The sequence below is a fragment of the Erigeron canadensis genome, chromosome 2, assembly GCF_010389155.1.
Source record: "Erigeron canadensis isolate Cc75 chromosome 2, C_canadensis_v1, whole genome shotgun sequence".
In the NCBI taxonomy this organism is placed as follows: Eukaryota; Viridiplantae; Streptophyta; class Magnoliopsida; order Asterales; family Asteraceae; genus Erigeron; species Erigeron canadensis.
In genome coordinates, this window is record NC_057762.1 from 31,143,028 (window position 1) to 31,169,549 (window position 26,522).

Genomic DNA, 26,522 nt, shown 5'->3' on the forward strand with positions numbered 1-26,522 from the left:
AATTGTTTCTAGAAGATTTTTGTAGAAAATTTCCTATGTGGCAAACTCACAATCTTTCCTACAAATGATTTTAGAAATTATGACATTATATTTAAAATTATAATTTTAGCAACATTTTAGTTTTTTAAAAAATTAATCCATCTTAAAACTATCTTAATTACTTTATTAATTTTTCATATAATTTTATAATTTACATTTAAGTCTTGATGAAACTTTAAAAAATATAGACATTTTTTTTTTTTATTTCCGAGCAAAAAGAATATTTTGAAGTAAAATATATATAGCTATATGCATTTTGTTTATCAAAACTATAAAAAAAAATGTAGTAAATTATCACATAGATATTTAAGAATAGACTCAATCCATTTCGTCACAACTCATTGATGATCTTACGTTTTTAAAATACTTTCATTAATATGTCTGGGTTGAACCCGGGCTAATTAGCTAGTAAAACATTAATAAAGAAATTTGGTGGGAAATTGTGTGAAAATTTAAATGGAAAATCCACGAGAATATACGGAGTGTGTTAATATAGGATAATTGGAAAACAATGTAAAATTAAGGGTAAATATGGCTATTAATTGATTTGATGTAGTTAAATATATCCCCTTGGCGCACCTTATGTGACAATATAACCATTAGCAACTCAAATATATATTCTTAAGCAAAAATTTATTTCGTGTACCACTCAGTTTTGATGCATTGGTGTACAGTTGCTAAATTAGTTCACATATTGTTTAATACTTTTGATTTTGTATTAAATTGTTGAATATTGAGTTTAATAATGTATTAAAATTTCACACGTATTTATATAAATCTATCTACCAATAAATTGAAATTAACACATTCTTTGACTCAGTGAGTATCTCGAATAGAATTTTTTTAATATTTTATTGTATTATAAATAACAACTAACCTTATTTAATATTATTTACTTATAATATTTGCAAGATTATATTATTTATGTAAATATTTTAAAAATAACTTCTTTAAACATTTAATTAATTTAATATAGTTATCTCAATTCTACCTCTTCATGAAAGTATAACTGCAACTTAAATTGTTATTGTTATTAATTTCTTAAAGTTATCTTGAAGTTCGAAAAGGTTGTTCATAAGGATAATTTTCAAAACCAATTTTTTTTACATAAAAAACCAATCGTACGATATATATAATAATGTGTATATTGTACGGGGTATTAAAACAATCGTACGATATATATAATAATGTGTATATTATACGGGGTATTAAAACAATCGTACGATATATATAATAATGTGTATATTGTACGGGGTATTAAAACAATCGTACGATATATATAATAATGTGTATATTGTACGGGGTATTAAAACTAGTACAATATCATAAAACAAAGAGGGGATGGTGAATTTTCGAACATACTACATGGAATGTTTATTTAAAATGCTCTTTATTATTATTTTTTATTTATAAATACTTAAATTTAACTGAATTGCATATTTGGATCAGTTCTGGTAAATTTATGCCGCCAATTGTTTATATCTTTTTAATAAATGTAATCAGCGAGTGATGAGTAATGTTTATATCAAAGATTATATATATTTAAACATAAACCTCTAACGTCAAATTTAGACATTTAAATCCATGTTACTGGAGTTGCACTAATATTATCGTTATTGCACTGTTACGGATAGGAAATAAATTACAAAACAAATATGGATTAGAACATGTAAAAAGATCTTTTGATCAAGATCCGTTATTACTATTCATGTCTTGCATTGACTAAAGCGATTTGAAGCTAAGATCTTTTGTCCACACATTCAAACAAAATCTCTATGAAAGATGGAAAGACTTGAATTGAGTCATTGACTTAATTTGCAGTCAACTAAAGCCTAGAAACTTATCAAAAGATTCATACAGACTTCCAGTAGTTCAAGCTTAAAGCAAAATGAAAGAAATGGGCCAAAAAGAATAAAAATGGGCCAAAAAGAAAAAAATTTATTTCCTGTTACATACAACAAAAGGATGTACAATTAATGTCATTGACATTCGAGTCTTATACATTTACACGCAAATGCAGCCCCCAAAAAAAGGCTTAAGATAACATGCTTCTAAATCTAATTTCAGCCATACAGGGGGATCCAATCAATTCTTGAGGTGTAAAGTTGGAGGTTTATTGACTTTTGGATTAAAATCAATGATGAACATCTAATTATCATTTTTAAATCTTGACCCTTGATTTTAATTCAAATGTCGAGATTATGCCAACTTTACCCCTCAAGTTACCCCTAACTTGAGAGGATCTCTGCCCCACAAAACATCCCCACTTCATATGATCAAGCACTAGTCTATAAACAACACAACACAAAAGCAAGGTCATTGAATTCCTGAGAATTTATCTTTCATCAGCTTTAGAATAGACTTAGATGCAAGTTTCTCAGCCATCTTCTTATCTTGGGCCATGCATGAGTCTTTGAACACAGTTCCCTGCGCTTCCACTTCAATAGTGAAAGATATAGTACCATCATCGGTTCTTTTGGCAGATTTTTTCATCTCGAAATGGTACTTTTGACTGATATCATGCAACTCTTTCACAGGATGAAGTCTCAGCGTCTCTGGGGTGACCAATGGCTCGAGAAGTGGCCTAATGCTCTGGAAAACTCGATCTTTATCATATCCAGAATCAACAAGAATCGCTCCGGCTATAGATTCTATTACATCTCCAAGTACCTAAATATATCCACAAACAAAAAGTAAATTAAATGAGGAAAATCGAATTAATTTGCACATTAGTGATTATGACTAGGGGTTTGGGGTTTCAATGGGAATAGGCATGAGTTTCTAAACTCAACGCCCTTGTTGGGTTTTTAGTATGGAAAGATTAGTGGGGTCTGATACCCTTTCTTTATAAAGAAACCTATGAAACAAACAACTTACCAATCAAACCTATTCCATCATGAACATTCCCGACAACTAAACACCCTCTACATATTTAAAGATAAGGACTTCAGAGTTCCAATAAATCAGTTCCAAAATTTAAAAGAGTCATACTTTATACCCGTCAGAGTCATTTTCTAGTTTTTATAGCAATGAGATAACTGTAATAAAAATCCTTTGTTGGCTGTTAAAAAAAAACTAGCAATGATAAAACTGACCTTCGGGAAGGTAGTTTCAGACTCCCATCCGAAAGTAGAATCCAACTGCAATTGATCAAAATTATCAACAGTAGACACAATGTGGCGATGAAGATCTTGAGATCCATGAAGTATATGCTTGTGCAGTTCAACTCTAACTGCAGATTGTGCATAACAATCATTATTTACAGACGCGGACCTTAGATCTGTCAACATTCCGGGAGACATTCCGGGATATTTGTCATACAAATGTACCGTTATCAAATAATCTAACACCGCATCCCCAAGAAACTCTAAACGCTGCACACAAGAAATCAAAAATATTTAGTTTGATTTCCACGGGTATTCAACTCCTCAATGGTTTTTAAAAAATGCTTCAAATGTTGTATTAGGAAAAATCCATAAATAATAATTCTTGGCACCACTTTTGATTGAAAAAAACTTAGAATCACATTTACAAATCGCAATTGTTTTTTTTCATAATATATCAAGTTACCTGATAACATCTTGGAATCTCAGGTAGCATATAAGAGCCATGTGTTAATGCTTCAACAAGCAAAGACGCGTCCTGAAATGTATACTTAAGCAACGACTCCAAGTGACGAACGCTTACAAACTTCTCAGGTTGTAATGTAATGTTTCTGACGTAAAGAGTGTTGACAAAGTCAACCTCTATTCCTAGCCAGCCCATAAAGGATAAGGCTGCTAATTCACCTCCTTCACTAAGAAAAACGCCAATTAGTGCTTCTACAACATCAGCTACTACTTTCTTTTTGATTGTTCTTTTCCTGCCAATATACGCTCTTCTCCCAGTTGGGAAAACCTCTTCTTCCAAGTTCAAGTCGGCAGATGGATCCCCCGGAACCACCCATGCCTTCGGATCAAAAGGTTCATTACGGATAAATCCCTGAACAATAATAACTAATTACCAAATTGGCCTCCGAAAATAAAATAAAACCTAGACATTATTAGTTAAAGGTGGCAAAGTAGTCAATTGATGGGTCAAATCAAAACATTGGGTTAATCCCCAAAACAGCTTTCGCATAAAAACTTTGAAGCTATATAAACATAACGGGTTCAATTACCAACATGTCGTTTTTAATCTTACTTGGAAAGAATGATTAGAATATTTTAAATATTACAAAAGATTAGTGAGCACAACATGAGTAAATTGGCCAACGTTGTCACCTCTAAATTTTCGATCTATAAAAGGGATATAAAAAAATTACCGGAAGCTTGCAGTGACATCCCAATCTGCATAACGAGTCATTGGATATAATTTTCTCTCTCCGGTAACTCAAGATGCCCTCATGTTGAGTTTGGAAAGATTTGAACAATTGCTGACTTGTCGCATACTTGAGAAAAGAATCACCTAAAGTTTCAAAGGATTCCAAATGAAATCTTTCCAGGCATTTGTTTGTTGTAAGCGCTTCTAAGACCTGATATTATATGGACCAAAGAAATACCATTAAATTAGGCTTATTTATTTGATCGAAAACTAAAAAGCAATAATTACAGAACAATTAATAAAGAATTAAAACCTTCAGTGCAGGAATATTTGCATTTGAAAAAGTTCGATCTATATGCATCTTCTTTAAGTTGACAGCTATAAGCCATGACTCAATCCTATGCATCACTGATGGTAGGAAAGAGAACGAATAGAAGGTACTTATGGATATCGGAGACATGATAATATAACACAATTCAGAAGGCAACTCAACCGTTGCATTGCTTATTTCTGCAGGCAATAATAGATATATAAATAACTGGGTCAAGAAGTCATATTCAAATTATAGAAGAGCTTTACCCCCATCCTATGATAATCACAATGTTATGTCAAAAGTTTAGATAGACAAATAAGTGATTTAGCATGATAGTATTCCAATGGTAGAAAGACTGGACATGGTAGCAATACAAAAAAATAAATAAATAAATAAAAACAGATGGTAGACAAATAATTATCCAACCTTTGTCTTTGTGATGCCTGCCTCTTTGAAGTAAATTTCTAACTACAAAAAGTTGTCTCCCAGCAAAAAACGATTCTTCTTCGTAGTTCAAGTCTACATCATATCTGCATGTTTCAATGATATAAGTATTACCTGTATCAAGAAAAATACTAATAAATGAAAACTAACAGGACAGAATCGATACTTTGTTTTGTAGTAATCTTTATAGGTGATTGTTTCACCTTCCTTTGTTTGAAAAGGTGAATTACTATACAAACCATGTAACCTTTTGGTGGTACAATACAAACGCCCATTATGAGGGGTGTATACCAATGCATTTTCAACCAAGCAGCTGCATAATAATCCATTTACAGTGTGTACTTGGTGATGGTAGTTGCTTTTTAAAGAGCAAGTATGTTTGTCTTCAAATGGAAAGCGAACAGAACGAATCGAATTCCAATCGAATAAACATGGTGTTTGATTCAATCCCACTGATGGCAACAACAAATAGTCAAATCCCATCATGTCATTTTTCAACTTCAATACTTGTATAGCTTTCATCAACTTTGTGATAGAGTGATCAAGAAGAACTCTCAGTACCGTCATTTGGAATTGTTTCGATAATTCGATCTTCAAAAACAAATAAACGATCTTTATGAGAAATTGTCTTCGTCAGGAAAAAAAAAGATGCAAGTGTTTTTAATTCAATTGCATGAAAAGAATTAAAAAATCTTGGCATAGCATTGTTGATCCTTTTACTTAAGAATGAGTTGATTCGGACTGTGTTTATCTTAACTAATATATCTTGGCAAGGCAATTTTTATCCATTTTTGAAAAGAACTAACTTACATATCATTATTTAACAGCTGAATCTCAAAAAATAACATTTAATAATGGCAATCAATATTATGATTTATTACTTTCATACAAGGACAGGTATGTATAAGAAAGAAAAAAAAAACAAGTTGTGATATTTATATATTACCTGTTGAGATGTAAACGTAGACGTTCCAAGATAAGCCAGGGAGACAAAAAGGGTGCCTCTATCAGCCTCAAGATCAAAAGTTAATCCTTGAGAATCGATATCTAACTCAGTGTTCACTCCAAGTACTATATCTTGGAGTTGAACATTGTAGTCAAAATTCTTCGTTAGCTTAATCGAGTAAAAATGATACAATTTTGTTGAATCGGCTCCAAATCGACCCACAAGCTCAGGTGGCACGTATTGAACCTTTTCTTCTACATAATCGTACTCTGTAACAACAAAATTTACGAGAGTTTAAGTATCAATCTTAGTAATAGGACATTCGATATAGCTTTCAAACTGGTGAAAAATACAAGAGCTTAAAATGTAAAGGTGGAATAATCTTCCATAATATATATACTTAACGCATAAGGCTAAATTTATTCGAATGATTTAGTTATTATTGATATAATATACTTTTGGGAGTCATTTCTGGACCAATACTAATCATAGAAAAGTTTTCTACGCCCAGTCGTTCATGAAAGAAGGCGGTCAACGGAAGTCAACGGCAGTCAGCGGCGGTCAACGGCAGACACAAAAGATCTAATCGGTCAAGATTTAGCACGATCCGGCCAAATCAGTTGAATCTAATTTTTCCGGTCATTATTTTCATAAAGGAAATCTGGAAAAAAAGATGTTGAAGAAGATATAGAAAAGAGAAAGAGAATAAAGGAGAGAGGAAGTAACAGACAACAAACTGAAAAAGCAGAGAAAGAACTGTTAAAGTACAAAAAGCCAAAACGACATCTTTATTTATTTCATCTTTTTTTCCTTTATTTCAAAGTTTATATTAACTTGATTTTTATTCACAAGTAAGACAAACATAAGTATTATTATTATTATTATTATTATTATTATTATTATTATTATTATTATTATTATTATTGCATTATAAAATTATAGTATTTAGTATTAGGTATTAATTTATTAAAAAATGTTTTTATTTATAGTCTATTTTTAATCATACAATTTCAAAATATATACAAGTAAAAACTTAATTCGGATTCAAACAATTTGGTGATGAACAACTTGGTATAAAGTTTTTGGTTTTTTGAATGATATTTGATTTCTTTTCTTTTTTTTTGAATGATATTTGATTTCTTTTACTATAATATTTCACTATATATAAGTATTTTATATTAATTTACTTAAGCGCGCTTTTTTTTCTCCGGGCGAGCGCTTCTTTTTGCGCCTCTCGCCTTTGCCTCACCAGGGATCTTTGCGCTTTGAATTCGCCTTCGCTTTTGACAACTATGTAGAAAACCATATAAAAGTTGGGGAACATAATGTTTTTAAAGTCGACCCAATAGTAGTTGTTTTAACCAGAACCCCTTTTCACCTGTTTCTAAATCTAACCAATCCCGTCCACTTCACTAGCTCTAAGAATATCCAAAGACAGGCCAATATAAAGTTACCTATTTCTTGTGGATCAACAGCTTTCTCCATAGTATCCGGAACAAGATTATCCGTTAATGCACCCATTTTATGAAGTTGCTTACAAGCTTCTAGGCATGCGATTGGTTTCAGCATTTTTGACTTGCCCTCAATCTCTTCAATATAGACTCTTGGAAGTGGGCAGCTTTTAGGAAAAAGAATTTTGCAAGTTCCCGCTTCCTTATCGATTATAAACCTAGGATAAGGCTTGAAATACCTATGATTGACAAAACATTAAAAAATAGCAACAGGTCACTAAAAATGACAGTTTGGGCTATTTGGAATTGGAGAAATATGGTGAATTGGGCTTCAGGGCAGAGTTAGAGCTAAAAGTGAGGATAAATTACCCCTCATGTACAGAAAACTATTCTTATAGATACAAAATAGGAGTAATTGCAGCAGCATCAGTCGGCAAGATTTACCTTATTTTGATTATAACCCGTGACATTGGCCCTGGTCTTAAGTTTTAAATTTTATTTTTTCATATTTGGATTCCTATATGTACATTTTGATGCCAATTTGGCTGTTAGAACAAAATTTTACTATTCGAAAAAAGCAATGCCTCGTATAAATACTACTTCCTCACATAGTGTGAAACTCCCAACATTTTCCCAGATAAATTAATGAAGTTTAGTAGTTTACCACAACTGGTGACCTTTTAGATTATGTCTTTTTTGAAAGATCTTTTAGATTTTGACAAATAGTCAAACAAGTTCCTTAATTTATATGCAATTCAACCCGAGTATAGGTCTAATGGTAAAGGTTGCCTAAAGGGATGAGTAGACCTCCCTAAGTTATATATATGCTCAAAGATTTAGATTATTATTGAATTGATAAAGCTTTGGTAATCATATTAATCATATCAGACGTACTAATGGATTTTGCTAATTCATAAATCATATACAAGACAAAAAGTGTTTCAGGCAGTCAACCATACTCGAGTTATTTTGACCTCATAAAAAGAATACCACTCGTTGACCAGTCACCCAAACCATCAGACCTAAACATTTTGCCACCTCTAATTATATATCTGAGTCAAATGTTGCATTCTACGTGGGATAGATTAAGTAGCAACTATAATGATAGAAACAGTAACGAGTTAAAAACAAACCCATCAGAAGGCAGTCTTGAGCAATAAAAGTAAACCATGGCGATGCTGGAACTCAAGCTTAAAGTTGCACCAGTAGACTCCACGTGATATACATCTTCGTCTAAGATTTCACTATCTAAAATCTCACATGGTTCAGAAGCATGTTTTAGAGACTCATCCCGCATGATTTTTCCACTCAGAAGGTAATTGTTCACCTTCTCTAATGTCTCCATGTCCCCACTGAAGTTCATAAAAACGAAAACTTGATTACAAGCAACCAATCTATATTTGAAGGTACATACATTACACCAAAACATTTAGGACTTAATTAAAAAAAAATATATACTCTTTCAGAATTAAATAATATAATTTACAGAAATACAAATCATAGCAAACGAAACATAGTTTTTCTCGAAATCGTTCTGTTGATTAATTTTTTTATAATAAAAGCAGCTGAATTCTTGATTGTACACTTTAAAAAACTTTGGAGAACTCAACTAGAGGTTGGAACCTACACCGGTTATCTTATGAATGGATTATTTCATGTTAGGATTTATCTCAAAGAGGTCAAACAAGTATAAAAAAAATAGCTTATCACGAAACAAGTCAAGTGGGCCGAACGTGTGAAAAGTTGCCTAAAATGTATGTTGATGCATAAAACCTCCTAAAATCAATGTATTTGTAAAATTTATAAAATTGGGTACTCATATTTGACAAACCACTTATATGTACAAAGATCCCAACCTCGCCCATTTCAACTGACATCAAAATATACTCAACTTGACAGAAATCCGTTTGGAACTATTACACAAATAACCACCTCTAATTTCAACTAAAACAAAAATTCCTAAAGTTTGTACCTTCTAATAAGCAACAAAAACTCTGAGTTTAACATTCGAGCACGGCCTCGAGACTGAATAAAGCTACAAACAGTGGCTGACAGGTCAAATCGAATTACAAGATTGCAACTCTGAACATCCAGACCTTCTTCAAGGATTGAGGTTGCAACAATAATATTGACCTGTAAACATCACATAGAGCAACAAGTTAACTTCGTCAATAATAAAAATGATTGGGAGAATATAACACTAGCTCTAAAAGGAAAACAGAGCCACGCACATACCATTCCTTTACGGAACTCTTCCACAATTTTGTTTTGAGCACCACGGCTTTGTGACTGCATTGTACAATTATTACCAGCAGTATATTCGGTTTTCCACCCAAAGAGTTTAGGGTTTAACTCCCTGAGTAAGCTTTTAAGTACAATGGCTGTAATCACCCTCTCGACAAATATAATGCATCTCATGTCATTTACATGCCTACAAGCGTATAAGAAATCCAAAAAAATATTACAAATTGATAAGAATAATCCAAACAAAAACATGGAGTTCAATAATATAGCTTAGAGTTGGCAAAATCAGTTCATTACTTATCTATAATTACTGTATTAGTTACTATTCTAAATCTTTGAATAGGTGGTTGTAATGTTGTATGCACCAACATAGACTGTAGTGACCCTCACCCGTTTGAGGCACTTTTAACTAAAAGATTCATTAAATCCATAATTAAAAGAATAACAAACGTCATCCACCCATACATAAATGAGTCAAAATTGCAACCTCTAGTACAAATGCACAAATGGCACAAACCTGTATTCAGCAAGTGATTCAATCAAGCACAAAACTTTAGCTGAGAGTAATCCAGTGCACATACTTGCTTGGTTGATGTTATTGATCCTCCATTCTAGATGTCGACAAAAAATAATAAGATTATGAAGAAAGACGTTACTGACTTTAATCAAATCATAAGATTATCAATGTATGTCTTCAGTACCAGCTGGTACGTACGACGAGAAAACTTTATTGGCATCTTTGCAGAACTCTCTTGCAATGGTCTCACCACGTACATCCAGTTGTGCCCATGTAAAAAGGTCATTTGCTTCACACGCATACGCTTCCGCTGCCTATTAAAAGGATACAAGATATAAGGAGTAAGTTGACAGTTTGACAGATCGTATTTGACTTCTTGCTTCAACTAACCATTATTCTAATGAAAATACTAGATAAACATTACTGAAACTTTCAACTAAATGCATAACGATACAAATTGAATAGCATACCTTTACTGCCAACCAAATGCCCAACTCTTGCAAACAGAACTCGAATGTTGATGATAACTTTGATAACCTCTTCAGTGCATTGTCAATTGACGATTCTGAGAGGTTTGATTCTCTGATTGTTATTTCATGCTGGGGAATGAGATTTTAAGTTTCGCATACTTAGCTTTCATACACATGTAACCTATCAAGTGTAGAGAGACATCCCAGAATAAATAAAAGTTACCTTTTGTCTTAAAAGCAACAGAGTACTTTTTAACTTCTCAAAAATCTGAGCAGGAAATTCTATATTCTTGTAGAACTGGTACTTAGTGGTAGAGAAGGGAACGTGCTCGGCCAGTACAGATTCACTGGCACATGTGTATACCTTCATCCGTTAAGAAAGCTACATGTGTCACTATCATAGTACAACAAGTTCGAACAAAAGAAAGCCATATCTAAAGAAATAAAGGATTATACAACTTTAATCAAAACAATAAGATTTTCCTAATCTAAAGCAGTTGCTCTTCTTTTCCATTTTATATGTACCATCTTTATCTCTTCTAACGTCAGATGATAAAAGATCTCACATCAGGTGATAAAAGACTAAACTGTCGTATCTTTTCTTCTCATCATGCAAAATAAACTGACCCACGGAATTAAAAACATTATTATCAAAAGTCAGAACTAAAAAAAATTAAGAACCTTTGAGTTCATTAGAGTCTCGAGATTATTGATTTCTTTCCAATAATCTTCAGTTGAGTTTGAACCTATGATACAATAAACAAGCTACTGTAAGCATAATATAACTAAAAGTGTCTGAGCTTACACAGAAGCAATGGTGAAATTATTATAATGTAAGTAAGAAATGTTTACATACCTTTAGCTTTCACAGGTGAAGCTGTCATACCGAGTATCCTAGGAAGCTCAGTAATACCATCCCATAACTGGCGGTGATAGAACTCCTAAACATATTATTTCAGATTTCAAAATAGGTGACAGACAAATAATAATATCAATAATATAGTCATACTTAATTATAAAGAAAGCAAAAAGGGTGTAGAAGGATGCCATACCGTCATAATGAGAGCGTATGGATGTCTTTTTTTGGCGTTATGGCATTCATCGAATATCAAAAGCTTAATGTTATCTATGCATAGAAATCGATGCCTCAGTGCGTCAAGTAAAATTGCTGGTGTCATTACCATTAGCTGCAAAATGATACATACATAGTGTTGGGAAAAAATGAAAATTGTATTATGACGAATTATATATGAGTTTTACTCTTCAGCGGCAGGTTACATATGATAGACTTTAACTTGAATGGAACGACAAGAAGTTTATACAACAAAACAGGGTAAAAAGTACCTGATTTTCATCTCGTTGCTTCTTCCAATCAGTGGCATTCCAGTAATCGACACCCTTTTCGCCCCAATATTCCTCCACTTTGAAATCAAGATGCTTTCTCACAGCCTCGGCTTGCTTTACAACAGAATACACCAAAAACAATGATTCAAAAAATTTATATAAATATTCAACAACTAAGCAAAGATCAACAAATAAATAGTCAAAAGACACACCTGTTTGACTAATACCACAGTGGGCACCAAAAATACCGCAATATTTGGTGAAGGTTTTTGCAAAAGATGTGCATAGCGGCGAAGAAGCATAATCGCAATCAATGTTTTGCCTGACCCAGTCTCCAAGAACACTATTGTGTTCTGCTTGATTGCTTGCTCCAAAGCTTCAATTTGATAACTGACCAAATATTGCATCAAGATACACATACACCTTATTAATATACATTATACTTTTATACGAGTATATATATATATTCCTAAAATACAAGTTTCAACTTTTTTATTCTCTCAAACATGCATTCTCAAAAACAAATTAAACTAAGTAATTATAAAATGACTGTATGTCTATGCGAACATTCTTATTTAACAACTTTCAAAAATTTTAAAAACTGAGCAATACAAATTGATGAAAATTCAAAACAGTACAAATATTAAATATTACAATTTTAGTGTCATGTAACATCCTGATGCATTAAATTCGTCAAAATCACAAATTTTTAGTTGATGCATACTGAAGTTGCATTCGTGTCTTTGCATTGAATATCTAAATCCACTTTTTTTTTCAAAAAAAATTAAAAAAATTGCATTAACATATCAATGCATCTATATATATCCGGGATATATAAAACTGTAACTTCTATAAATTTGTTAGAATAAAAATATTGATATTATCAATTATATATTCAAAATATCAAATTATAACTCTATCAATTATATACTAATACATTACATACACATATAGATATATATCGCCACCGATCAAAATTAAGAAACAAATAATAATCATTAAAAAAAAAGTAGTAAAAATTAAGATTTTTACCTTCGCGCAAACGACAATCGATCATCGAATGCATCACCATTGGTAGCCATTCTCTCTGTAGTGTGGTATTTTTCTGTATCTATATGTATATGTGTGTGTGTGTTTCAGTGTGTGTATCAATAGAAACAAAAGCGTCGGAATTCATAAAGTGAAGTAAGGAATCGAGGGGGTTTATATAGAAAGAGAAAAACAGAGCAATTAAAAGGCCTATTTTAATTTGCTTTTTTTAAGTGACTGATGATTAAGTTAATGGATTTTTATTAAAAATAAATTGAGAAAAAAACAAAAAATAGAAAATTTGAAATTTAAATAAATGGATTCTAGGAAGCTGATTAAAAAAGTTGGAATAGTTTCTGTTAAACATCATGTCATGTCATGATATATAGTGGATACATATACATACAACATACATACATACATACAGTAAATGAGTAGTAGCTTTTGAAGTGTTTGAAAGTACTTTTGGACTTTTGGTCTTTTGGAGTTTTAGTTAGTGGTGATGTTGTCAAACTATAATAGTACTATATTATATAACAAATCATGTTCTCCAACATGTTATGTTATTTTGTTTTATTTATTTTTATATATCTGTGTAAAGTATTATATAATGCATTGATTTATATTTGTTTGGAAAATTAAATTTCGGCCAATAGTATCCATCAAACTTTTTTATTTATATTTGTTTGCTAAACAAAGCTTTTAGAGTTTCACTTAACATGCATAAAAAAGTTATACGTTTTTATGTCAAAAATTACTCTTAAATTTTATGGTAAGTGTACAGTTATTTAAATATACCTTAAAGAAAGCCCTACGGGTTTTGTTTAACAAAACCCATAAAATGCTAACCAAAGCCTTTAGGGCTTCACATAACATGCATAAAAAAGCAAACAGCATTTTATACAAAACACACACACACATATATATAGTTTCCTTATTTTGATAACCATTTTTTTTATAAGAATCATGAGAACTCTTAACTTATATGTTTGTTTACATGTTTGTTTTGTTCATTCACATGTGAAATGATATAAAAATGTATGTTGTAGGAGAAAATTTTTGAAGAAACCTTCCAAGTAGCATTTGTTAACTTATGAATGAATTTGTTCACGTTTTCTGTTCATATGTGACAAATGGCTATATATAAGGTTTTGAATATATATATGTGTGTGTGTGTGTGTGTGTGTGTGTATGTATGTATGTATTTTCAGTCAAAGGCCATGTAAGCAATTTTGATGACATGACAGTGGTGACGTGACATTTAACGGAGGGCTGGTGTTTAAAAATAACGGCGTTCTCTTTATTGCAAAAGTTTGTGAAATAAACTCCTTTAAATAGACGAAAACTAAATAGGTTCTCCATAACAAAAAATTTATGTAACAAAATTATCTTTTTGATGGATTTTTCCCTTTGTATATCTATGCAATAAGTTCGAGCAGCTATTCCACATCATCGCATGTAATATACTCGTATACCAGATATTAGACTCGTATCCAACACTAGACACAAGAATTACGATAATATGACATCTGTCACTAAAATCGGTACTTTATGATAGCCTCTAACTTTAATTTCAAAATTATTTGATTAGTCAATGTGCTTATGTAGTATAACAAGCATAAAAATGTGGTGATCATTCCAATATGTGGCTCTTATTATTTGGATTTCCAATAGTTTAGAATTTAGCCATTTGATCTCCCTAAACGTAAATGACTATAATTACCCCCCTGTTTCTAGACGCGTAGTTGTTAGTCATATTTATTTCGGGACATTGATAAATTATTTTACGTAACTTAGTGGTGAATAAAAATCAATAATTATCAAAGTAATTTATAATCAATACAAGTAGTAGGATAATAATAATAATAATAATAATAATAATAATAATAATAATAATAATAATAATAATAATAATAAGATTATACATCAAAATACGGAGAGTAGAACCTTCTTTAGAGGGGGGACGACCAAGAGAGAAGAAAAGAGAAAGAAAAGGTCAATTTTAATCTTATTATAACTTTTGTTAAATTATATATTATTGTATCTTAATTACATACAAATTCCAAAATACTTATTCCTGTAATAAATATAAGTAAATACCTAAACAAAAAAATAAAACTATTTTGTTCTCCTTTTTCTCCTTTTTGTCGTCGACCTAAAAGAAAAAAGGAGGGAAACCCTCACAAGATCAAAGCTATTTTAATCATCTCAAGTAAATTATTGGTAAAATTAATTATAATTCTTATGAACTTTTGATTTAAATTACAATTAATAATAAAATTCTTATAGATTATATTCTATTTTTTCTTCAATGTATCTAAGGTGAGATCATCAATCTTGGGGTAAAAATCACTTGTCTTCTCTTTACATATATATATATATATATATATATATATAAGCATATCTTTTTATTTATTAATCTTTATTTATAAGTAACCTATGTTGATATATATATATATATATATATTATGGCAAAATTTATAATAACGAATGAAAGGGTTATTATAGGGTTAAATCAAAAGCTTGAAGTATAAATTATATTAATGATAAAAGTTTACGTATTTATTGTAGCATAATAATTAATTTAATTAAAGAAATCCAATTATGAAGAAATGTAAATCATAATAACGACGAGTAGTGTGGGCTGTTATGTAAATCGAAATATGGGTGACAATTTTGTTTCATTTTAAAGGTTGAGGGACTAATGGTGCTTTTGTTTCATTTAGAGTGGGGTTGTATCGTATTTAGGAGGTATTGTTTTAATGGAGGACAATTTTGACATTTTCATCCCTGTAACTTTCAACATGAGATCTATTCTTTTTAATGAGTATAAATAAGGAAAAATTACATCATTATAACCAAGTGAGAAAAAAAGAAAGAATTATTATTGATCCATAAATATGCGTAGAGCCAAACTTATGTGACGGAATCTAATGACCAAAAATATGGGTGCATGATTTGAAAGCAATCTTATTTTCTGATAAGTAATCGAAATCGAATACACAATGGACTAAATAAAAAGTATAGAATATTAAATGAAAAGTATAGAATATATCATCTTAACTAGTGTTCAGATCTGTCCATTAAACGGATAGTCTTAAGATATATAAATCGTATAATAATTGTGAAACATAAAGTGTATGACCAATATCATAACTTAATGAATATGAAAGCTAAAGAAGAAACATATGAAAATTAACTCCATATAAATATTGATTCCAATTTACCCTTTTTTTCAATTTTAGTTAAATAAAAAGAGAAACAAAAAGTGTATGACCAATATCACAACTTAATTAATACGAAAGCTAAAGAAGAAATATATGAAAATTAACTCCATATAAATATTGATTATAGTTTACCTTTTTTTAAACTTTAATTAGTTAAATAAAAAGAGATACAAAAAGTGTAGAGTATATAAGTTGAAAAATACATAACAATTCATCAACAAAACCATCTTGAACGTATTAATTTTCTTTAAGTTATTCACAACACGGAGTCGTAGACGATGGTTAACATGTGTTGGCTTATAAGATTTTTTTTATTAAAGGTCAGTCATTTTTTATTAAATAAATATTAAAAAAATAGAGGATTAATAAGGAGAGAGTATTAAGCTAAATGAGGATGATTAGGGGTGACAAGTGTACCCACAACCTCCTCTTTTAGTTATATTATAGATTGACTTTACGCTAGAGAGCCCCTCACCTGATACCTAGTAGGAGGAAAACCTTGATAGTTCGCTCAAAAGCACTAGTCCACTAAGACCATTCGGAGTAACCCGTTCGTTTTTTGTTTTTTTTTCCGATCAGACTTCCCCCCCCCCCGGGGGGGGGGGGGGGGTGTGTGTTTTGCTACCTTAAATCGCTTGCCCGGTTGCATTTGTAACGCGTCTTTAGTTTTGGATGTATGTGGCCACAATCCGTTGACTGCCTCGAAGAAGTAGAAAACATAATTTATTTTATTTTATTAAACCTTTTGATATATATACATATTTATACATATACATATTTTATATCTATCTTCTATATCTTCCTCTATCTTTCAAAATCTCATATCACACACCTTCAAAATTCCGAAAATGTTTCTCAACCAGTGGGGTTTGAACCCATTTTTGAACCAAACGCGCAAAACAACCAAAGACCAATCATCCAACTCGATTTAAGTGATCTCAATCTTCATAATAACCCGGATTTTATTCAATTGGTTGGTGGCAAGAACATCGGATCACCCATAACTCCGCCGGGACAAAGGACGTCGTGGATTCGACAAGATGCGTCCGTTTTTTGATCTTGAGGTACACCGTCGGTTACACCCTATTACGATGATCTTTAGGCGGTTCAAGAAACACAACCCAAAGGTAGTGTTTATTCACAACAAAATTAACCCAGTAAACGAAGGCATCGGAAGAGAGATACCGAGGAGCCGAAGAAAAACTCGTCCCAAATTAATTGGACAGAAGAAAAAAGCTTGGCGTTATGTCGAGTTTGGGTTGATGTAACCGAGGACCCTAAATGCGGTATAAAATCATTATTAGTTATATATATATATATATATTTGTTTTTGTAGGAAACTATCAAAAGTCTCGGACGTTTTGGTTGAAGATTCAAAAAGAATATCATAAAATCTTGAAAAGGCCGACGTACCGAGGCATCGAGTCGTTACTGGGGAAGTGCTGCCGTTACCAAGTTCAATACTATTATCTCCCAGCGTAGTGGTTCACAATATCAAAGTGGTTCAAATGATCGGTGTTTGATTAGTGATGCTATGAGCGAGTATAATGTTGGCAACCCGAGTTTTGGATTTTTAAAAGAATGACCGTGCTTGAGGGGAAGTTCGAAGTGGGAGATAATTTATAATTGGGAAGCGATGAATAGTCGTGGTGAGCCGAGTTCAAAAAGGTAAAAGACCTCTTCTAGTTCGGGTCAACAAAGTGTCGGGTCGGATGCGAGGTTTGCATTCGACCTTAATGATATGGAGGAGGAGGAAAAAGAGCCTCAACCGTCTAAGTTTAGCCGTCCGATACTCTGGTGGGGAGAGATACAACTAAAAAGGCCTCACATGCGGGGTCATCAAGTAAGGGCAAAGCCGTGGATGACGAGGCGTATAACATAGCGGTGGAGATGCGGATTTTGCAAGAAGTGACCAAGCAATGCCAAGAGATCGAACTACAGAAGCTTGAACTTAAGAAAGCAAAACAACAAACAAAAGATATAAAGTTTTTGGCTATTGACTTATCTCATCTCCCACCGAACGAACGAAATGTTTTAGAGTAAATGAAACGAACCATTCGCGCCAAATACGGATTTGATGACGTTTAGTTTTAGTTTTTTTTAATTGTCTACTTTTAGTTTTTTTTTTTTATACTTTTTATTAAGTACTTTTAGTTTAAATTTTTATTGTATTTGTAGTTTTAATTTTTATCAAGTAGTTTTAATGAAATTAACTTTTATTTAAAAAGTATAAACTTTATTCTATAATATAAATAATATAAGGGGGAAGTGACGGTGGTGCTGTTATGCAACCAATTTGAGTGAAATTCTTTTCACATGCTAATTTTTTAAACCATAAAAAACACGAGGGCCCAATTATTTATTAATTATATATTAAATATCAAAAATTAGTATGTGAGAGAGATTTCAAGCAAGTTGAGTGCATGAAAGTATTACCTTCACTTTTCCCATAATATAAATAAAATATATAATACTTATTTAGAAATAAAAAAAGTAATGCCTCTAGACTTTAGTGGCCCCAAGGGAATGAGGTAATGTCCCTCTTGGAGGACATGTGACAACATTTGATTGGAAAAGAGACATTTCTTTAATGAGTTACTCTAGTAGTATAAAAGGCATAACAATATATTAAGTATATATATATATTAAAAACAAACCCTCGATATGCATGCAAAGAATAGTGTCAAACTTTTTTTTTTCCTCATCTATATCCTTTTCCTTCTTTTTTGTTCTTTTTTTCCCCCACATATATCATTTTCCTTCTTTTTTGCTTTTTTAAATGTTGTCACTACCTATCTATTTTTAAAAATTTTTGGTTTGTAAAATTTTTTTTATTTAAACTTCACATATGTGTCTAGACTGCATCAAGCGGGGATCGAACTTGATACCTTAAGATCACCAAGTGTTTCGTTACCACTAGGCTACAAAAATGTCGTTATTAATACTAATAATATATAGTTTATATATATATATATATAGATTCGCGTGCAAATAATAGTAAACTTTAACTTTTTTTATATTTTCACCACAATACTTTAACTCTTTACACTTTTAACACTAAACTTTTATACATGTTTATTTTCTTTTATTTTCATAACAAACTTTTTATTCTTTTTACTTTCTCCATAATATTTTAACTCTTTACACTTTTAGTACTAAACTTCTATAATTTTCGATTTTCTTTTATTTTCACCAAAACATTTCTATTCCTCTTTGTTTTCACCACAATACTTTAGCATTTTTCACTTTTTAGTAATAAACTTTATACTTTTAATTTTCTTTCTTTTTATATTTAGCACAACACTTTAACTGTTTACACTTTTAGCACTTAACTTTTATACCTTTTTATTTTCTTTTATTTTCACCACAAACTTTTTTTTCCTTTTATATTCACCACAATAGTTTAACTCTTTACACTTTTAGCACTAAACTTTTATAGTTTTCGTTTTTTTATATTTTTACCACAAAGTTTTTATTCTTTTTATTTTTATCACAATACTTTAACTCTTTTCACTTTTAACACTAAATTTTATACCTTTTGGTTTTCTTTTATTTCATCACAACATTTCAGCCTCTTACACTTTTAACACTAAACATTTATACATTTTGATTTTCTTTTATGTTCACCACAACATTTTAGCGTCTTAAACTTTTAGCACAAAAGTATTATGCGAACTACTTTTACTTTCACACAAAAAGTTTATTGTTCGTTTTATAACAGTCGCATGCAAAGAATAATAATCTTTTTATTCTTTTTATTTTTACCACAACATTTTAAACTCTTACAATTTTAGCACTAAACTTTTATGCGAACTACTTTCACTTTCACACAAAACTTTTAATGTTCATTTTTTAACTGACAAATGTCAACTTTTGTTTTATTCTCACCCATTTAAATAATACATGTTTTTTTCAAACAGTTTGTGCTATGTTAACCTCGATCCATGAATGCACATCTATTTGTAACGCATTATCTCATCGTTATCATAATGTCGTAACTAATATACTTATTTCTATATATTTTGTTATTTCTATCAAAAATCTTTTTTAATAAATTTGAATAATTTTTTTTTATTAAGTTGTAATAAATATAATGTCTTCCGAGGCAACACCCGGATGACTTATCTCATTTTCTATAAATTCAAGCTCTCATGTAAAAACTTTTTTATTATTGAGCTATCAACCAATGGTATAATTCATTGATTTGAAAGCAAATAATGCAATCTCCTATTCTTGTGCTTAATGAGCAAGTATATGTTTTTTTTTTCTTTCTTTTTGAACGTAGTGAGCAAGCGATAGGTTTGAACTTTGTAACGTCGTTACGTACATGTAGCTTTCTAGCTTTTATTGTGGAGGAATATTTTGGTGGGACCATGTCAACTTATTAGTTTAACTCAAAATTTTCTTCTGCGTAGGGTTTTTAAAAAAAAATCTTAAAGTTACTCATGACATGAATTTTAATCCTTAGATAAAAATCAAGAGTTAAAATTCAAAAAAGGAGTTAAAATTTAAAAATGATTTTTGAATCTTAATCATTGATATCAAGAGTCTAGATTAACTTGAGATAATCTCAGTATTTTTCCTTTTAAAGATGGGTTTTTTTTTTTTCAATTTTAACCAAAATAATTAAAGTATTAACTATATCAAACCATATTCAAGTATTAAATATATCAAAATTTCATTGTCGCACTTCAAATTGTTGAGGCCAATCTCCCTTGCATTTAGTGGTTTGGATCTGCCTATGTTTATATAGATTTATGCATTTTCACACTGATAAATTTTTTTCTAAAGTCTTATATTTTTTTCCTTAAACTAACAACAAATTTAATATGGGTATTTGAGGTAAGAGGACTTTATATGTTTGTGATCGCAAATAAAACTGGGCAGCAAAGTTTGAAGTGCTACCTAAACTTAGATGCTCAATTTGATATGTTTAAATATTAGAAAAACTAGTCTTGTACCCGTGCGATGCGGTCAACCCAACTCATATGAACATCCTAGGTTGGATCATGCAAGCTCTAATCATGCGAGCTCATATGGGTCAATACGAGGTTGACCAATCTTAGTTTGACCGATCCAAGTTTGACTTATTACATGCGGAAACTTAACGTTTTTCACAAGTACAAATTCAATAGACTTAAGACAAACTTCTATTATGATGTTGCCACCTAGAAATGCTCCTATAGATTCATTGAACAAATATGTAAATTTTTTTATAGGTATCTAAAATAAGATATACATATTAAAATTAGACCATATAATATAAGTAATTTTCTCTTAAATATTTATTATAGGTTTATATTTAAAGTAATATAATAAAAATGACGGAGGTTCTTTGATTAAGTATGAATTTAGTATTGAAATATTTAAACTTTCTCTTAATTTTCACCTATGTACGTTTTCACCTCAAGTTTTTTATGGTAAATTAAATTACTAATAAAAGTTTACTTTTAACATTTTAATTGCAATATTTGTTAGATGTTTAAATTTAAAGTCAATGTATAACTGAAACAAGAAATTTATTATTTTTATAAACTAAATAAAATTTATCTTTAAAAAAACGAAGAAATGATGAATAATTCGCTATCAAATTAGATCTTAAAAGCCCCTAATATAGAGGTCTCAAGCCCACTATTTAAACCCATTTTAACAGTCCATATCCAAACTACTTCTATAATTACCATTATCAAAACCCATATCTAGAACACTCTCTAATCTTTATCTTTATCTTAAATCAATGACTAATTATCAATTAATTACATCGGTGGCCTTGAGATTTTTCGTGCCCAGCTTAAATAAGGTTGAAAAAAAGGCATTGACTTTGACGAATATAAATATACAAACAAAAAATTTTATAAAATAATGACGAATTTTATAACAATAGTTAATTAAGTGTCTATAGTACTGTTATTATTATATAATCATATTTTATTCAGGCAATTCCTATATATGATATTTTAAAATTCTTCTCCCTCAAAACATCGGACCAGGCAGGATCTTTGACAATAATTTTAACTCCACAATAAATATTCATTATATCAATAAGGAAATTAACCAAGTCATGACAACATATAAAGTTAAGCTTGATTGTTCTATATTTTGAACTGAATTATTGTTAGTTAACCATCAGTTAATACATTTAAAAACTAGAATATGCATGGAGAACTGTTATTAAATTACAAAGAATGTGCACACATGGAATTATATGTATCAAGGTTTACAGACAGCGAATTATGTGTGAGTGGATTATGTAAATCTAAAAATGATCAGACAATGAAGAACGGGCGGTGATGAACCTTGCTGTGCATTTTTCTTATATATTAAGGATTATTTTTTATATGACGAGACAAGGTAAGAACAAGAACATGGATATTATATGACTTAACGTAGTTGAAACATACATAAATAATGCAAGAGAGGCATGATATGGATGTTAGAGTTGTACCCAGCCAACTTTATATAATTCAGAAAGTTTAAGAAAACCCGAAATAAACAGGTAGGAGCATGCTTTTTCAATCATGTCTCTCTGATTATCACAAACACAGATAATCATGCCTCTCTGATGTTAGAGTTGTGCCCAACCTACTTCATCGCGCATGTTGGGTAGACAGGTCTCTAAGTACCTGACCAGCTAAAAATTTTAGGTTAAATGATTCAATGAAGCCATGATATTACCTTGAATTTGACCCATGATCTGATTACTACATCGGTCAAACATTTTTTTGTTTCTATTTTTAGGGGGGTTAGATCAAATGAGTTTTGTGATCTTTTATATAGGTTCAAGTTTAAGCGTCTTTTTTTTTAATCGTTCCTTTATTCTTACTCCGGTGTAGTGATGTGATTTCTTTCATGAATACCATAGCGAATCAAACTGGTACGATAAGGTATATGTTACGGGGTTCGTTTTTTATTTTGGCTAAGTTTCAGTCTCCGCATCTTCGGTATGGTAAAATACCAAAAGATATACACTACCATTATCGATTAATATTCACGGGTATCTAGCCATCTAGGTCATAATGAATATATGATAGAAATAGTGGTGAGGGCTTTCAAAGTTTCAATTATGGGAAAGAAAACAACAATACTGTCAATACATGCTAGACAAAACAAAAGTAAATGAATCACTAATTGATTCAAATATTAGAATTGCATCAAACAAAAGTATGTGAAAAAAGATGATTGCATGGAATTCAGTCATGTTTTGAATTTGGAAAATGATATGTTTTGAATTTGGAAAATGATAAATCCTTCTAAATATTAGCCTAAAAATCTTTTTAAAACTTTAAGAAGATGACATGTGTTATCTACTAATTCTCTAACCTAATTTTGCCACCTGATTAACATATCATCATCTAATAGTTAGTAAGATTTTTAAGCTATTTTGTTAAGAGGATTAATCATTTCTCTTTTAATTTTTGCATATAAATACAAGAGCAATCAACCATAGCTTTAGATTTGTTTTTGAAATTTTCAATTAATGGTGATGCAGGATAGTACGATGGCAGTAGGTGGACAATGGGAAAACAAGGTTACTTTAATTTGGGATATATCATTCTAAGTCCGTAATAAAGATATCAAATACGAGTAATAAAATGGAGATACTGTAGAAAACTATTTGTCCGTAGGTACCACTATGTTAGACCAAGTTTCTGTTATTATTGAATTTCTTTTCCATAGTGGCATATATGGTCAATGAAGCTACTTCAAATACTTGCTCATAATCGGATAGTAACTCAAAAATGACATTTTTAAGATGACGAGAACGGTGTATCAACCGGATAAAGAACCTCTAAAGTTAAGAACATCTTGACTTTTGGATTAAAATCAAAGGTCAAGATTCAAATATGGTTTTTGAATCTTGACCTTTGATTTTAATCCAATGGTTCAGATGTCAACTTTACCTATGAAGTTGGGTTTTAACTTTAGAAGATCTCAATCCGTATCAACCCAGATGACTCTCCATTAATAATGATAATAATAGGTTAAGAAAAATTTAAGATATAGGTTTCATTTAATTTTTGAAGTGGTTTCACAGTGACTGAGTTACTCATTTTCAGTGATTTACCAAATTACTGCCAACACATTTAATTTTATTTACAATTGAGAAACATACAAACAAATCGTAACTAATTATCATAAACGAAGGGTACCGACTTTATTGCTTAGAATTATATTCGGAAGATACCGACTCTGGGCTCTGGCTATTTTCCGTTATGTAATCCAACCCACTATCTCTAAAAAAAAATGTAACACTTAATCATTATTTTTATTTTTATTTTATAACCAAAACCAATTATCCATTATTAAAAATTAGTCATATGCTTGTGTGATACAATGGTGTAACGGGGACAGTGGTGCTGGGCAGTGATTGGTGAGGATGATGGTGTTAGTGCTGTAGGATATAACGGTAATGCATTTCTTTTAAGAGTTAACTGATAGATGTTATAACTAAATTTATTAAAGGTATTATGAATATTTCAAATAAGTATTATATGTATTTCAAATGGAGATGTTTAAAATAATTAATAAAAGAGAGGGAAATTTTAATGTTATCAACTACTTAGTTAATAGAAATTGATGTAGATATAGATTCATGTTTTGTTTATACTAAGTAGAAAAGATATATAAAAAGAAAAAAGTTTATGAAAGCGAGTGAAACGATAAATAGTTAGGACTATGTTGTATAATACCCAATGATAAAATATCACACATAACAAATATTTTAATTTATTTCTAGACAATTCTTAAATATCTTAAAACAAACTGGGATGATTTTTTTTATTTTCCAAATCTCGATCGCGTTATCGAATTTCAAGTAGGACAGACCGGTATTTATTTTTTGAGGTCTTTAGGATCGGTACAGACGGTCCCATTTCATATGAGACTGGGGGCTTGTTTGTTTTTTAGTCATTAAGTAACTGAATTGATAAAATGACTGAATGGATAAATAGTTACCGTATGGATACAGGTATTTTTTGTTTATTAAGTAAAAAAAACAAATACTTTCAATGACTTAATAAGTTAAGTATTTTTTTTATTAAGTCACTAACTTATTTATTAAGTTACTAAACAAAAACCATCTGAAATTGGTAATAGGTTTGGTGATTTTCAAATCTGTTATCTGTCAATACTAACTACCGAGACCAGTACAAGACAGTAATAGTTTGATCCCTAAAACAAACTCCCTATTACTAGTTTATTTTCCTATGTCTGGTTTTCATGATGAACATATCTTTCTATTTTCTAGATCATATTCTACACACTTGTTCCTTACAAGACTTGAGATCTTGCCAATTTGCATTTTCTGAATTTACAAAAGCAAGTACTCGCGCGTTGCGGCGGTGAGATGGTTAGGATAATAGGTCATAGAGTATTATAGGTCATAAAAAGTGACATGTAATAGAGTGTCATAGCCGAATGCTTTAGCCGTACGGGCTCGGTCCTCGGATTTAAAAATTCGTCGAAAGTATATCGAATAACATCTCTAATGAAAGAGCATGAACTTTTAAGAACACCCATATAATTTTTATAATTTATTGATGTACGGTTTTTGAAATAAAAGATTTTGAAAAAATAAGAGGAATAAAATGATTTATGGAGGAGAGAGAAAGTTGTAGGCATTGATGTATGATACATCTTGCATTAATATATAAACTATTGAAATTGAATGTTGAAAGTTGAAAAGTGAATTTGTTTTACAATATAATATAGATATAGAAGTATAGACAGATACTAGATTTTAGACCCGTGTCCAACACTGGACACGGGGTTTACGATATTATCAATATTAGATGTTCATACATTTAATTCATAAAAGCTTATAATTTTGAACGTATACATTTCTAAGTGTTATACTTTGCAAGTTGTAGTACAATAATCACATGTTCGTCACTGTCATTATTAGTTGAGACATATTCATGGAATTGTTTGTCGTAGTCATTCCACAAGGCACATGCTACAATAATTTCTCTATTATAGAATTTTTTAAACCAGTTGTACTTATAACTTGATATTATTATTAAAGATATTTAGGAATTAAAATATAAACATACTTATGATCCTGTACTTGACATTCAAGTATATATATTTGATCATGATGCGGACTCATAACACGAATAAGTTTACTTTCAATCACATGTCCTATAATAATTAGATAATAATTAGGATTATTTTCATATTCTTTGATAACAATTAAG

At 30.6% G+C, this 26,522-nt stretch overlaps 1 protein-coding gene across 1 annotated transcript; it reads right to left on the bottom strand.

Annotated features, from left to right (window-relative positions):
• Positions 1–1,957: 1,957 nt before the first annotated feature.
• LOC122590151 (endoribonuclease Dicer homolog 2-like) lies at positions 1,958–13,239 on the bottom strand. Its single transcript, XM_043762488.1, has 22 exons — positions 13,103–13,239; positions 12,283–12,460; positions 12,071–12,184; positions 11,779–11,913; positions 11,583–11,667; positions 11,408–11,472; positions 10,950–11,090; positions 10,727–10,855; positions 10,441–10,570; positions 10,257–10,350; positions 9,731–9,926; positions 9,468–9,628; positions 8,629–8,847; positions 7,499–7,734; positions 6,045–6,313; positions 5,265–5,689; positions 5,081–5,184; positions 4,655–4,851; positions 4,343–4,552; positions 3,610–4,020; positions 3,135–3,413; positions 1,958–2,709 (listed from the first exon to the last, which is right to left on the bottom strand). The coding sequence occupies exons 1-22, from the start codon at positions 13,150–13,152 to the stop codon at positions 2,356–2,358; spliced, it is 4,182 nt and encodes a 1,393-aa protein (XP_043618423.1). The 5' UTR covers positions 13,153–13,239; the 3' UTR covers positions 1,958–2,355.
• Between the last annotated feature and the right edge of the window lie 13,283 nt (positions 13,240–26,522).

Bases quoted from the DNA above. Each gene is read 5' to 3' on its own strand.
- LOC122590151 (XM_043762488.1), bottom strand. From the start codon at position 13,152: ATGGCTACCAATGGTGATGCATTCGATGATCGATTGTCGTTTGCGCGA. The intron at 10,856-10,949 runs GTAACTTTTATT...CTCATTCCCCAG, and splicing joins TGTTGCTTTTAAGACAAAAG to CATGAAATAACAATCAGAGA. The intron at 10,571-10,726 runs GTATGCTATTCA...TCCTTTTAATAG, and splicing joins GCATTTGGTTGGCAGTAAAG to GCAGCGGAAGCGTATGCGTG.